The following is a 15,767-nucleotide window of genomic DNA, read 5'->3' as shown; positions in this document are numbered from 1 at the left end:
TTTGTTTTGTTTTTAAAAGAAGATAGAAATACTTGCAGTGTCATTCCAGTCACAGCATTGCTCACTGTCAGCTTTTGTAGTCTATGTACCTACATAAGTTGGTCAGCAGCAGCAGTATGGTTCTTGTAAGAGGGAGCAGAGGCTATTCATAGATGTGGGCATAAATATGGCCATATTGACTGTGTTCAAAAGATATTTGTTCTTTGGTGAATCTCTGCATGCCTGACAGGTGGCAGGAGAAAGCAGGTCATGAATAATTGCCCAAGAACTGGAAAGTCTTTTCTGTTTCTCCTATAGTTATCAACTGCAGCTGCATCATTGCATGATTACATTTTCAGTATTTCCCAACTGCTGCTTTCATGGGCCTTCTCTGTTGTTGGAGTGCATTCAGACCAAGGACCCAGTCTTTTTCTGTGGTTTGCTCTACCTCCCTCCCTGCTGTGTGTGCTGTCTGGTCCAGAAAGAATGACCTCTCCCAATTAACCATAAAAGCATCTGGGCACATAATGCAGCCTTTGATTTCTGCTCTGGGATCCAAACAAAAGCATGCAGTTCTTATGGTTGCAACAGCCAAGGTCAAGTTTTCTTTCTTCCCTTTTTTCTTTCCTCTGTGGCTCCAAAAAAGCACATCTGTTAGGACCATAGAGACACTTAGGATAAAAAATGAGGTGTCTATTTGACAATTATATAGGTGGGTCTCAAAATACATTAATCCTGCTCTCAGCACTAATCTTTGTTTTGGATTATGCCCTTGGTCTTCAAATAATATTTCCAAGGTGTAAATCCATACTGGTTGCAATCCACTGCCATCTGTTTTTATAATTTTACATGGCTTTTAAACATTTAATCTATTGTTTAGAGTATTTTTTTGAATATACCTTATATTGCAGTAAGAGTGGAGGTAGGCCGCAAGATCTCAGCCGTCATCACCACACCTGCCTTCAGTAATTTGGTGATTTGTTTGGTGTTTCTTTAATGTTCAAAGTGTAATAGTTGTTGGGGGGGGGTTGTTTGGTTGTTTTTTGGTTATTTTGTGTGTTAAGATTAGGCAAATGTACTCTTTCTTTATGGAAATCTTAATGCTAAGATGATGTGGGGTCTGACAGGTGAGTCATGCACAAGCAGGGCAGACGCACGGCACGATCCCGATGCCTTTCCCCTAGGGGAAAGGTTCAGATTGTTTTTGTTGGCCCATGGAGCTTGCTCACGAACTCCGGAACAACATGAAATTTTCAGGAATACGTTTATGGGGACATAATGGCGGCCAACAAAACCAGCGGCAAGATGTTTGGAAGGGGGTGAGCACAACTCCGGTTACAGCCGCACCGTCGGGGCCGTTTCCAGCAGCGGATGGCTCAGGCCAGCTCGGCCCCGCCAGCCCAGCAGGTGCAGATCGCGGAGGCCCCGCGCTGCGCCCGGCAATGCCCGGCTCGGCCGCTCCATCCCCGCACACCTCCGGCAGCGGCCCGGGCGGCGGCGGCCGAGGCGGGGCTTGGCCCCCCGCCCCTGCCCCGGCGGCGGCGGCAGCAGCAGCAGCAGCAGCGTCTGCCCGGGCGCGGCGGCCACAAGCGGCTCCTGTTGCGCCGCCGGGTGCCCCGGCTGCCCGGGTCCTCCCACCGCCGTATAAAGCGCGGGGCGGGAGGCAGCGCCCTTTGCTCCTGCCCGCTGCGGAGGAGGAGGAGCGGCGCTGCGGGAGCGGCGGCTCCCCAGGCACCGTTTTTTTTTTTGCCTTCGTTTTCCATCCCCGCCCCTCTCCCTCCCAGCTCTCGGGGGCTGGCGGCGCGGGGAGCGGCGGAGGCCGGCGGGTGCGAGGGGGAAGATGGCGTGGAGCGGCGCCCGGCCGCCGCGCCTGCTCCTGCTGCTGGCCCTGGCGCTGCCCGCGGCGGCGGAGCGGAGCCCCGGGCCCGGCCCCGCAGGTGAGGCGCGGTGCGGGGGCCGGGGGTGCGGTGGCGGGGCACCACGGTCCCGTGGCCCGTGGGACGTGTTTTTGGGCGAGGGGAGGGTGGCGGCGGGCGGGGATGCGCTGCCGGCCAGACGGCACCGGCGGCTTTTGTGCCTTCCCGGCGCGGTAACATCCGCCAGGAAGGGAAACCCCTCCCGTTTCTGGTGCGGATGCTGGGAACAATCGCCTTCCCGATTTTATTAATTTATTATTATTATTTCCCATCCCTCTCCTCTGCTCCGCGTTTTAAAAATGTGGCGGTGGGCGCCGGAGCGGGTGGTGCGGGGCGGGAGGGGCTGCGGCGCCGGCCGGGGCAAAGCTCCCCAGGTAGCTCTGGAGAGAAACCCCCTGGCTGAAAGTACCACCGGCCGAGGTGGGTCATAGATGCATAATCCACCTTGAAAATAATTAAAACAAAAAATACTAAAAATATTCCTTAATGGGAAGGGAGTCTCTCTGACCTTCGCCTTCCTCGCCCCCCTTCCCCTTTTTTCCTCTTTTCCCTGAGGCAAAGGGATGATGAAGATGTTTTTCCAGGGCTGGGAAAAGCAATAGCGTCAGGCGCTTCTCTAAGCTGTAGCAACCACTGATGAAGTTTCCTGCTTCATGGAAAAGTCAGCTGGAGACTTCAGTGCCCCTTCCCGCCCCGCAGAGCCTTGCTTGCTTTTTGCTCCTTGTGTTTTGTAGTCACTTTAGCTTCGGGAAGCCAGAAGGTAGAAAGAAACTTTAGCATGTAAAAGAAAAGGATGTCTGCAGGAAAATTCCTTGAGAGAGAGGTGTCCAAGCGCATATATGTCCAACTATATGGCAAAACATAATTCTTGCTCTAGCACTGGTTTAGAATCTATACTTCTGATTTCTGTTCTAGGCATATTTATATTCCCATTAAGGAATATTTAATTCTGCTAGATTATTACCACGTTAAATCCTAAATAGTTTTATTTCTTGGCTTGTTTACTCAACAGTATAATCAAGTTATTTTTGACATGTATATTAGTTTTCTTCTGGTGGGCAGAAGGAAGTTCCTTTTTTTGAGAAGAAAGTTTTGTCTGCAAGTTCTAATTTTGATAGGAAAACTGCTGACATGGTTGATAAAAAAATAAAATTAAAAAAACCCAAGCTGTTGATGAATACCAGACTGTACTCAATGAGCTTCTTGTTTCCAGTTTTCTTAATTCTTTGCTGCTTTTAGTCATTCAGAAGATTTCTCTGAAGGTTGTGGTGTGCATTGTAGTTCACAGTCTGTCAGGGGTGTGTGAGCTTTGCCTTTCAGCCTTTCCTGTCCCTCTGGGGTGCAAGCCTATGGGGGCGTGTTTTTCGTAAAAAGTTAAGCCCCCGTGCCTGTCATTAGGGCAGTGAGATTGCAAGTCAGGCTACTTTGGAAATCAGTTACTGCCATCAGTTGTATTTTCTCAAATGTATCTATTCAAATAATCCTTTTTTTAAAGTGTGTAATTGAGATGTGGGATCTCAAGCAGATATAAGTGAATAGCTGCCATGGTAAGGATTTTTCTTTAATCCTGCTTGTGATTAAAAGGTGTGAAAAGAGTGCATAGTCCAGACAGCAAACCAAAAATAGACTGCTGTGTTTACATAAATAATAAAAATTATGCCACAAAAACTACAGTTCTGAAAGCACCGATACATTTATGTATAGGTGTTTATTCAGGAAGATCTTGAGTAGCCTAAATTGTAGAAGGCTCTGCTGAGTTCAAACCACTCCTGGAGTAGTTTCCTGACCCCAGACACTACCTGCTGTGTTACTTGGTTCTGTTCCGGTTTTAACCCTTAAATGTTTTCCTTGAGCCTGTGCTGTATTGCTTGAAGCGGGACAGACCTTAATGTGCCTCTAGTTCTAGAAATCTGTTTTTTAATTGCTAGTGTCTTGATACTTTGTACAACGGTGGCACAACTTGCCTGTCGGGTTTTAAAGCAGTTCATGACTGTTCCTCGCCTCAGAAATAAGCTGTAACAAGAGTGTCTGAAACTGGCTGCCAAGCTGCTTCTTTATTTCTTAATAAGACTTTTCTACTTTATTTAGGCTTGGAAAATTTCTAGCAGTAGAACTGCCTGTTGCACAGCAGTGGTTACTTGAGGAATGAGTATTCAGTGCAGCCCTGTGGCAAACCGTGTTTGCAGAAGCTGCTCCTTTGCCACAGGTTTATTTTTCAAGCAATCACAGAGAAGGGCACTGTTGAGCTCTGAAAAGCTGACTTCAGTATGATGAAGATGTGCAGGAGTTTCTGTGTTAAAACAACAGCGTTAACATGTTTCTATTGCACCATAGTGTCTGCATGAATGTTGCTTATCATGTAATGCTGTCTAAGATGTGTGGAGCGCAAGTGGGAAAGACATTTATCGTTGTGCTAGAAGCAGGCACTGGTCTTGGCAACAGACATAAATTATGTTCTCACCTAAAATGTTTTATTAACCAGCTGTTTTCACAGGAAATGGCTTTGCTGCTTTTGAATCAGTTGCCCAGAGTGGCTGTGGGGGCTTGGCTGGGGCATGGCTACACTGAGGCGATGGGGCCACAGCTTGTAACTGTGACAAAGGGGCAGGTTGTGAGCTGAGCCCCATGTTTCGTTGCTGTCTGTAGGCACTTCTGAAATGTGTGGGGTGACAGGGTGAGTTAGGAGTGGGTTCATCACAGGGAGGGCCCTGGCAACGTGGGTGGCTTTCCAGAGCCAGCAAGACTGGGAGGGCAGGCAGCCTGGCTGGCTGTGGAGGCACTCCAAGCCAGCTGGCTTTTCTCTGCCCTGATATCTGTCAAATGCTGGTCACAAATGCTTCAAGCAGTAATTGCTGACTGGTCTAGCTGTGTGTGGACTCACCTGGAGATACAGCATGTACTGTTGCCATTTCAGTGGGACTCAGCCAAAATGGTCTCTGTGAGTGACAGTGAGTAATTGACAGGCCTTTCTCTCTGAGACTTCTGAGATGCACAAATAAGGGAATTTGGTCCTTCAAGCATCTTGACGTACTTAGTAGAAGTACTAAAAGACTGGGCCTTCTTGGTGGAGGAGCGGCCGTATGTTCAGCGCTCTACGCCTGCCTCTGTCTCTCTGTCCAATTTTCTGTTCTCACATCTCTGCTGATGCTACTTTTATCCCATCTTGTCACCACAGTATCTAAAACTGCTACATAAACTTGTGTTGGGAAAAAACAGGCTCTCCATCTCTTGGGAGTTTTGTGTCCTTTTTGCAAGGACTGTATGAAAAAGCTGCCACCCGCCTCTGACAGTTGGAGGGTCTAGAAGCACAGTTGTCGCACCCCCACCAGGGAGTATTTAGGAATGTGTCTCACATCCAGCATCCACCACTTCATTTGGGTAATGATCATGTAGATACCTTTAGGCTCCAGATTTGAAATAAATGGTGAATAACAAATTAAGGAGTGTGTGATGCAGGGGGAGGGGTGTGTGTCTTTGGAAATTAGTTAAAAGTAAACGAACATGGCTGTGGAGGTGCAAGCAGCAAAGTCATTCTTCCATTACAGATTTTTCCCTTGAAAGTACTTGTCCTTGCAGACACCCAAAGTTGGCAGTCTGGGTTCTTTGTAGCACCTGGTTTAGATGCTGCACAATGCCAGTCTCTGTTGCAAAATAAAATAAACAAATAGAGTTTTGGTTGGTTTTTTTTGTTTGTTTGGGGTTTTTTTGTTGGTTTGGTTTTTTGTGTTTTTTGGTTGTATTTTTTTCCACAGGATTTTCATTCTTTCCTTAGGTAGAGGTAGTAATTAGACTGTGGAAGTAGACCACAGTGGTGCATGTCATATTACTTCTCTGTGATATGAAGTGGGGTTGGATACGATCACTGCAGTTTTGACTGTAAAATGCATGTCTAATTAAAACTAGAAAATTGAAACAGTTGTTACCTTTATCATCAGCATTTGATGCTGTAAATTGCAGTGTAAAGGTACAGTGGAACGACCACCATGATTAGCTGAGCCAGCGAGATTTTCCATGAAGTGTGTTCCTATGGAGGATCTAAACTAACATTATTTCTCAAAGTTTTCTTTACATTGAATGGCATTTTTTGGAGAGTCATGATTTATGTCTGAATTCTTGGCTTTTTCCCTCACTGCTGCTTACCTAAGCAAAAGTGACTCAGTCTCTTCTTGGGCAAGTGCTTAGTTTGTCTGTGCTATTAGCACTATTACATTGTGTAATTAAAAGCAGTATCTTTCCATCTGTGTAGAGCTGCTAGTCTGAAATATAAATTACTTGACATGCTGCTCAAGTGAATTCCCTTTTCATGAAGAGTATGCACGGTGGGGATAAGGGCATTTTTGTTTCAATTTATAATGTTGGTTTTGTATAATTTTTAAGGGAGCAGTTGCAAGGCAGAGAAGTTTGAAATTGAAGAATATTTTTGTTCCTGCTTAATTTAAACATAGGGCTTGGCTCTCTCCAACACAAAACACAACTTGACCAAACATATATCAGTAGCAGGAATGTGTCTGTATGTGTGGGAATGTTCTAGCTTTAGAGAATAAATGACACTTAATCATCAGGGAATACGTGCTTGCAAACACAGCCTGACACCACAAGTGGCTTTAGGTAGTTTAGTAGAACTGCTTCTGGAGTATTTCCTTGGGTTGAATTCAGTTTTCAAAGTACAGATTTATACTGGTGATGAAGAGACTAAATACATAAAGTCACTATTTTATGCCAGGTATCTCTTTTCCAGAAGTAAAGATTCCTTTTACAATTTGTAGTAGGAGGAAAAGGAAACAAATTACAAGTTCAGTAAAGAAACAGAGCAAATACTTTATTTGATGATCAGAGTAATATGACTATTTCATGTTCTCTGTGTACATGCCTGTGTGCATTTTTCTATGTAATAGTTTCATGATATTGGTTCCTTCTGGGCGCTGAGGTGGCAGAAACTCAGGTACCTACTAATTGCTGAAATATTTAGATTATTGACAAATTACAGTTGACATATTTGATAATTTAATTCGTTTCTCCTTGAAACACAATTAAACATACTGTGGATTACTCTTATAATTTATTTTAAAATGCATAACTATTTTTGTAATGGAGTACAAAGTAATTACAGACCAATTTCCTTAATAGTTCAAGGCCAAACAGTAGAACTCTTCCTCGGCTTAAAACATTACATTCAAATTTATAGCGAATTTCTGAAGAAACCCCCTAGATTTTAGTGGTTGATTCACCAGCTCATGTGGTCTGCCCTTTGAACGTATTCCAGGACAAGTTGCAAATCTATTGATTCACTATTGATTTTCTTAGAAAATAAACATGGGGAAAAAAATGGTAGGGCTGAGGTGGAATAGGGGCTGGGTTTCTTGCAGTCTAACTGCAAGTATGTTTTTAAAGCTGACATATACAATATTTGTAATTAATGTGAACAACTGCAAGGAAAAAAGACCAAAAATTGTAAACAAAAACAGGTTTGGCATTTAGTGCCATTTCTCTGATAATTAATTCAGTACCTGTGGATTTAAGTGTTAATGTCCCAGATGAGCCCATTAGGGGTTCTTGGTTCTCGCTGACATCAGCTGTGCAGATAATAACCACTATCTGATAGAATTGCTTTGCAATTTTTTTTACCTTTTTAAAAAAAAAAAAAGTAAAAAAGCATTTTTTAGTTTTGTTGTTCATATGAAACTTTAATAAAACAAAGTCTTTCCTGAGGCTAACCTTGCAGGCAGTTTACTGATTCTATTTTACATCACTGTGAAACAATTGTACACATGTTAGATCAGAACCAGTCCCATAAACTTAGTAACTGAAGTTGCTGGGTCAAGTCTTTGATGTCAAAAGCATTTTTAAATCTCCCTCATACCTGACATGTAACGGTGTCTTGTGTCAGAAATAGGGCAGAATTTTTTTGGCTGTTTCATGGTTTTTAAGGACAGAATTGTTCAAGGTTGGGCACTACCTGTATCTCACATATGTGGAGTTTAAGTTGCTTGTTCATACAGAAGAGGGATCTTTGAAAAGTATGTTTTTTTCCTCTTTCCAGGCTTGCATGGCCTGTGTTTCTGTTTGGAGAATTTTACACATTCAGTGTCTGGACATAGGGCCAGATGTGAAGCTCTAGGGCAGGTTTTTCAAATGAACTGACTAATCAGGGTGGTAGCATCTGCCGACAAGAAGAACCAGGCATGGTGCAGGCATGAAGGACTTGCATGTCTTCAGAATGGCTCCAGTTCCAGCTACAATTTTTTTTTTTTTTTTTTTTTAAAGCAAAGGCTAGCCTAAGGATAGAATATTATTGCAAATATTGACTACTAGGTTTCTTTGATGAATTGATTAGCTGTTGGAAAACGGACTTTAACAGTTCCTGGTGCTGTGTGTGACTGCTTCTGTTTAGACAGCTGGATTTACTAAACAACAGCTTAAGAAGAAGCATGGTCTTCTCTTGATACATATTTATGAGAGAGACAGAGAGGGCAAGGCTACAAGAAGGCTGAAGCTGAGTAAACTTTCTCACTTAGACAGCTGATGTTAATTGTGTCCTGCTCTCAGCTGCACAGCCCTGATGACAGTTTATAGCAGGGACATCCACCCAGCCTGTGCCATGACTCCATCCACTCCCACCCTCAAGAAGATTTTTGTGGTTTGATAGCTATCTGGGCACTAATAAACAGCTGTAACCTGATCTGTTCCCTGCTTGTCAGGAAGTTAGGCAGCTCTTGTTGGAGCAGTTGCTTCATGCATGGCAATGATGTCATTTGCAAGCAGCTGATTTCAATTTTTTTTTTGTATCTGGGAACTAAGGAACGTGTCTTATCTTTGCTTTACTACAGAATAACTGATTCAGTAAACAAGGTCTTATCCAAGTCCTCTGAAGCTGATGGAAAAACTCTTGACTACTGTTGCTGGTATCTGGTTTTGTTCAGCTATCAAAGCAAGGAAGCCTTGCATTAGAATGAGTGCGGGCCTGAGCATGGGCCAGCACTTCACCCGGACGGGTCGTGTGATTGATGAGTGCACATACAGGTCTTAATGAGCTCTCGTTGACTGTGTATTCAATACTACTAAGTTAACAGGGAGTAAATTAAGAACTGAGACAGCATAAGCTTTCAAAAGTTTTCTGAAATCAGTTGTGTATTAATATTGGGAGTAACTGCTAATCTTTATTTACAATTATGTGTATGTATATATGCATGTACAGAAAGATGGTTACAGCAATGTAGCCTGTGGGTGTTATTTTATCTTCTTTTAGGACTGGTTTATTCAGCAGTTGATAATTTCCAAGTAAACATTTTAGGTGCTGTATCTATGTGACATCAGAAGTGATGTGATAAATGACAGGCAGTAAGCAGCAGCTCAGCAGGCTTGCTGTTTGAGACTATGCATGGAAGCGGGAAATGCCTGTTCACATCTCTGTGGGCTGTGAGTTAATGCATGGGAGAATTTCTTGGCATGAGAAAACTTCAACGTTTGCATAACAAACTTCAGATTCTGAAATGCACAGTTGTTACAGCACTGTTCACCCCTTCATAAATGGATTTAGATTGCAGAAGTATTTTAACAATAATGGGACTCGAATAAATCTCTAAGTGTTGAAAACTTCAGTTTAAATTCAGTTAGTAGAAACAAGGGGAAAAAATAAAAAGAAAACTTTAGTGTCCTGTCCAGGGGCTGGCTGTGTGTTAGCAAGTGCTAATCTAGCATATGTTCTATATTATTAGAAAATTCAGGGCAGCTCTTGCTTAATATAAGAATGCATTTCTTCTAAGACATGGGAAGAGGGAGAACCTGGTAACAGGCCGTTTATTGTGGCTGAGGAAGTTGCAACAGTACCAGCTATTCAAAAGTAACTGAAACTGGGAAATTAGACTTTGTATGTTTCTTTCCCTAGACAGCGTCTGAAAACTTCCTGCCTTTACTAGTTCTGTTCCTTGGTCCAGGATAGAGTTAGGAGTTCTGATACCAACAGCTCTTACTCTGTAATATCAGCAAGGTCTACAAATAACCCTGGGGGAGCACAGAAAGAATTATCTGCAGACAGCCCATGTATTGAGTGATAACCATAAATGTCAGTTTTTGTCATGAACTGTTTGCAACAAGTAAAGGCAGGTAATTTTTTTTTTTTTGGAGGGGGCAGGTTGAATCATTTTGAGAATCAGGTGGTAACAGAGGTGATACATGTGTACCTACATTAGTTCTGCAATAACTATGCTTATAAGCCAAACTAAAAAACCAGACTTTTATTTACATTGCTTTAATTTCATATATCTAGTTTGAAGTGGAGAAGATGCAAGTCTGCGAAAGCTAGCCAAGAAGAATCTTGTACTTGTTGGAAAATATGTAAATGATGCTTGTGTTGCTGTTGGTGGTTTGCAGTAAGACATTATACTGACATGCAGTGATTAACCAGGAGGCTTGTGATACAGAGGAAAACAGACCAAACTTTCAGAAGAGGTCTGTACAGGAAGGTTTGCTTCTTCCAAATCTGATATTTTAGATTTTATTGAAGTATTGGTTCTTAGAACTCCATCTCTCTCACAAATTTGTGTATTGGTATAGGAAATTGGTGTGTACTAGGTGTTTGGCAACCCATGACTGCTCTTAACTTGCCATCTGTTAATTCTAATGCCATATTTTATTTTAAATCTTATAACTATCCAATCTTTAATTTTTCAAGCTTATTTTGTCTCCCCTTCAAGCATGTTTTTAACAGCAATTCAACCATGCTAATAAATTGCAGAAAATCCAGTCTTACAAGGTGATCACGGGTACCGTTAATGGGGCTTTGAAATCAGTCTGCCTCACTGGGAAGCACTAAGCTATGGGAGGAGTGGAGGCATGCAATGAAGTCTTCCGTGTGCAACTGAACAAACCCCTAGAACTGCCAAATATGAAGTAGTATTGTTTATGCACCAGTCATCTTTCCCCCTCCTGGACTGTAATGCACAATTCTTTCCTGAGAAAAGATGACCATGGTTACTATTTCTGTGTAATTACTGTTACATTGTCGTGTTTCTAAGGAATCCTGGGGTGAAATAAACTGCTGTTGGATGACTCTGTCTTTTCTCTCTTTCTGCTAAAAGGTTTTTTTGACCAGAAATTCTTCTGTTGGGTTACTACTTTATTTGACCAGAAAATCTTCTGTTGGGTTACTACTTTATTTGACCATATGCATGTCATATAATCTGACACTGAGTACATACATATGTTTAAAGTTTGTTTTTTTCACATTGTCTTCTTAAGATAAAATCTTGTTTGCTGCTGGATTACATTAGCCAACTGTATGTTTGTAGGTATAACTTGTAATCATGGTTACATTGCATATGATGGGTTTCTCCTGTCTCCAGCTGTTTGACATCTCTTCAGAGTATGTGGATTTTCAAAAGTTTCATTTGATGTAGAATCTTAAGTTTAGGCTATAACTCCTATTTATTGGGAATTTTTTTTTTCTTTTGAGTCTAATATTGTCTTCTTGAGTGATAAGTAGAAGAGTGTGTTTTGCTAAAAATCTGGATTTTTAAAGTGCTCTTTGATCTTTTTTTTTAGTTGGCTTAACAGTTCTTTGCATTTTGAACATATGGTCTGAGTCCATATAAATAGGGAAGAGAGGTTGCTGTTGATGCCATCAGTAACCCTCTAGCTATCTGCAGAACTTCAACATGGCTCAGAAGCATATGGAGGAATTGCTTTTAGTAACGTCATCAAAGCTGTGTGGGAAGAGAGTTGGTTATCGTGACTGTATTGGCTCTGTACAGTATTATGTAGCTTAATGAGCCATTCCAGTTTTTTTGAATGCTTTATTTACTATTGTGGGCTTAAACCTCATGCTGCATTCTCTTTAAAATTCTTTCACAGTTTTGCAATTAATTGGGAACTCAGGCTGTCGTGTTGCTCGGTTTTATGGAAGAAACAGCAACTGAGCCTATAAATAAGATACTTTCCAACAGGCTTTATATCAGCCAATATTTTGGATGTCAGTAGGTTTCAGCAGATATTGTAGAGTATTTCACATTTTCCAGGATATCGTCTAGAAGTATAACTCATCTGTTAGAGAAATTGCAGGAGGTTAGTTGTAAATTGATGATATTCATAAATAGTGTTCAATAGCCGCTAGTCTTAAAGATACAGATAGATGTTAATGGCATAATGTGGTACCATGCAGAGATGTCCCTTCATCTTACAGCTTACTCCTACTCCAGATAAGTCCACAGTACTTGATTCCAAGGACTGAATGTGCGCTCCCATGTGTCTGTGAGCAGTATCTTCTTCAGTTTTGGCTGCTCTGAAGCTGCTGTACCAGTGCCCGCAACCCCTGGTAGAAATTATGTAGTAATCTCTGCCAGTGTTCATTCAAGATAAACAGAACCACGTGGGTGTGCAAGGAATGACTGCAGCTCTTTGCATACTTTTTTTTGCCAAGGTACAAGGAGAGAGGTCACTGCTACTTAAAGCAGTCCTTCTGTGGCACTTCCTGGCTGAGACCTGGCTAGGCAATTCACTGTAGACAAAGGCCCTGGTTTATAGTTCTCATCTGGAAATCAATATTTATGATGCAGTCAGATCCCACATGGTAGTGGCACAAAAGATTGAGTAAAAGAGTGGGATGTTTTGATAAACTTTCATTAGCTTTCCTAATACGTTGTGTGTGCTCTGTATGCAGTGTTGTCTTTCACAACTTGAGTGCTCAAGGTTTTCCTAATTTACATGTAAAAACGAATACTGTTTGTCACTGAATATACTTTTCTTGGCCAAAAGTGTGGTGTCTCAGGCTTATTTTCAAAACAGAACAGCTGTTTTATGAATGTAACTATCAGAAAGCTGTCTGGAATAATTATACCCTAGTAACTTCAGCACCCTCATATCTGGCATGAAGCTCGTCAGAGATTTTTTTTCATGCCTTCCTGTTGAACTTCGTTATAGGGTTTGCATTTCCTTTTTCCACAAGCTGACTTTACTTGTGGAAATAAATGCCAAAGTTGGTAATCCCCTCAAGTGACTGCCAAGATGCCTCTGACAGGCTGCCTGCCAGGGGAGCCCAGCCCTGCTGGGCAGCCTGCGCCCTCTGCGGCATCCCAGTACCCTGCAAGCATGTAGGGCTGGGGCTGCCTGCTGTGTTCTTGGTTTCATATATGGTTGCATTTTTAGGATGCAATTACTGGTTGTTGGAAAATACTACTGAGAGTACGTATTTGTCCCCTCATATGAGGGGAATAGTCAGACTTAAGGAAGTGGATAGCTCAAATCTACATGTAAGACCTTACAGCAGAGCCCCCTGGAGTAGAAACCTGGATGTAGAGCAAGGCAGGACGTTATACCAAAGTGGGTGGTGAAGCAGGAATGATGTCTATCTACAGTTAGAATTCCTCGTGGGATATTTGCGAAGACTGGGAATTTTGTGGCTCGCTCACTGGGGAGCCCAGTTCCCACCAGGCCACAGTGGGAATTTGGTGTCTGAGTAATTGCAGGCAGCATTCTGCTAGGCCTAGGTCTTCATTGCACAGCTGGAGCCCTGGAGCTGGCACAGCCGCGCTGCTGGGGACTCTGAGCCAGTTGCTCAACCTCTCAGAGAGATGTTTGCATGTGGCTCAGCCTGTGGTAAGGGCTCTGGTGCTGCACTGAACCCCTGCACCAGCCAGCAGGGGCAACCCCTGGCACCACACCTGCTATGCACAGCAGGAACACTGTGGGTTACTGCAGAGCAAAAATAAATGTAGCTGAGCACATCCTGAAATGGAAACAGCACTTGAATAGACTTACTCCCCTGGGATCAGTGTTGTACTTGCGTATTTACACTCTTGTACGTTCATGAAAGTATTTTTTGATTTGTTACTAGAAACAAATGGGACAGGTGCTCAAAGGGGTCGTTGTACCTAATTGTGGCAAACAAGGAATAAATTTTTTAAAGTGAATAAAGTTTAAAAAAATTTAGAAGATGTATTTGGTGGTCGGAAGCATTCACTTCACTCCCACAGGGAGAAACAAATATTTCCCATGATACACTTAGTGAAACTCTGCCAGTAAAACCGGTACAAGTTGTCATGTCTAAATGAAGTCCCAGATGCCTGCAGGAATTACATCAGTATTTTTGTAAGGTCTTATTAGCTAGACGAGAACAGTGCTGCTTTCTTCATTTGATTAATAATGCCCCCTATAATATGCCAAGGTAACTATTTTAATGCACTTTCCATTGTCTCTCTATACACGCTACAGGCAGGATAAAAGCATGTTTCTCTGCCCATTGGTCAGACACAGATTACTTTAAAAAAAAAGCCTCTCAAAACCAACAAACCAAAACAAATTAAACCCTCTGTCCCCCAAAAAACCCACAAAAAACCAAGACTAAACAGTCTGTATAGAGGCTCGTATTCTAAATAGACTTTAAATTCTATAATTACGCTTCTGCACTTTAACATTAAGTACCATATGCATCTAAAATTCCGTGGTACAGCAGAGACATGGAAATAAAGCCTTTTAAACTTGTTCATTTTTAATTTAAAAAAACCCTGACCATTGGCAAGTGTGGTAAAAATAAAACTTTTCCAATGTGAATAATACCTTTACAAAGATAGCTTCCTGTTTGTTCTGTGACTGTTTGAAAACCTGACTGAGGCAGCCTACTTAGATTGCTTCAGCAGCTGTGAGTGTAATTCACTTTCTTTTGCAGTTTCATGTCAATGTAAGTTGCATTATTTGTCTGGCCAGCTTTCTCTATTTTTTTATGGCTCAGATTGAAATCCCTTATGATTTGGCACATCATGCTTTTTCCTCCTATTCCAAAAAACTTAAGTAACACAGTAGACTCCGTAGTGAATCTTGAAATACATGGGCAATGTGTAGATGGAATTACCATGGGTCCCATTAAAAGAGAGGAGCAATAGCCTGTAAAAGACAATTTTCTTTTGCTTGCCAAGTTGTGCTTGTATGTTGATGTAGTTCTTTCACTCAGTGACTGTGGAAAGAATGTGATGCAGCCCACATTTTGTCATTTACATCATTTTGTCAAGTACAGTTTCTTGAAATCTTGTTGTTACCATTCTGCAGGAAGGAGTAGGTGTGAAATATGTCTGCCCCAAACCAAATTCCACATTTACAGTCAGTGATTGACCAGTCACCTGGGAAACTTTCAGTAATGGATTCACTTGGCCTGGTGATGCAGTCTTCTATGATAAGATTTTTCCAGCTTCCTCTAATTTGAAAGTGCGGCACTTGAACAAAAAAATTAATCATAACATAATATGTTTCATAGAGAAAAATCCTATTCTTTGTCTTCAGTTCTGTTTTAGTCATAGTCTAAGATACCATGTTCTTTATTCATTCTGTAGTGACTTCTGTAGAATTACTTTAGATTGCATGACCTTTAGATTAAAAGATTTTGAAGATATTGACCTATTATTGCTGTGTTTATGTCAATCTGTGAGTCAGTGCATCTGTGAACCCATTGCACTGGAATCCTCTCTGGAGGTCCTCCTGCCCTTCTGAGATGTACCCATAGTTTTTTCTTCTGATTCTTACCTACAGAAGACTGCTAGCACTCAAGTGAGAAAAAGGTGGAGCAATTAAACTTCTGAAACTATTTTTTCAAAATTTTGGGGTGTTCAAGTTTAGTTGACTGAAGCCTTTCAAGTCTGTCCAGGTTCTTCTTTCTGAACAAAAAAGTTGTGGCAGGACGTGGGGATGTGAGATCTGCAAAATTGTGCATGGTGGAGAGGGTAGGTAGAGATGTCTGTAGCTGAAAAACTTGGACAGTGTCAGATAAAAATGGTAGGAGCCCTGCACAAGGCACAGAAGATTGTTTTTCATGGAGTTTTTCATGGTTCTGGGCACATGGTGCAGCCACTGCTGAAGGGTACCTCTGCTCACGGAGTGACTAGGTAAGAG

General features: G+C 42.1%; 1 protein-coding gene across 2 annotated transcripts in view; it reads left to right on the top strand.

Annotated features, from left to right (window-relative positions):
- Positions 1–1,589: 1,589 nt before the first annotated feature.
- The window catches only part of PLOD2 (procollagen-lysine,2-oxoglutarate 5-dioxygenase 2), a 48,671-nt gene continuing 34,493 nt past the window's right edge, over positions 1,590–15,767 (top strand). The window contains exon 1 of one of the 2 annotated variants that reach the window (XM_051626348.1): positions 1,590–1,916. In XM_051626348.1, the coding sequence (XP_051482308.1) occupies positions 1,820–1,916 (97 nt within the window). In that variant the 5' untranslated portion in view covers positions 1,590–1,819. The remainder of the gene's footprint in view (positions 1,917–15,767) is intronic. The other variant, XM_051626347.1, reaches the window with a different exon arrangement.

Source organism: Apus apus, chromosome 8 (assembly GCF_020740795.1).
Source record: "Apus apus isolate bApuApu2 chromosome 8, bApuApu2.pri.cur, whole genome shotgun sequence".
Taxonomy (NCBI): domain Eukaryota; kingdom Metazoa; phylum Chordata; class Aves; order Apodiformes; family Apodidae; genus Apus; species Apus apus.
The sequence above is the reverse complement of the archived record's forward strand: the minus strand, read 5'-3'. Positions and strand labels throughout refer to the sequence as shown.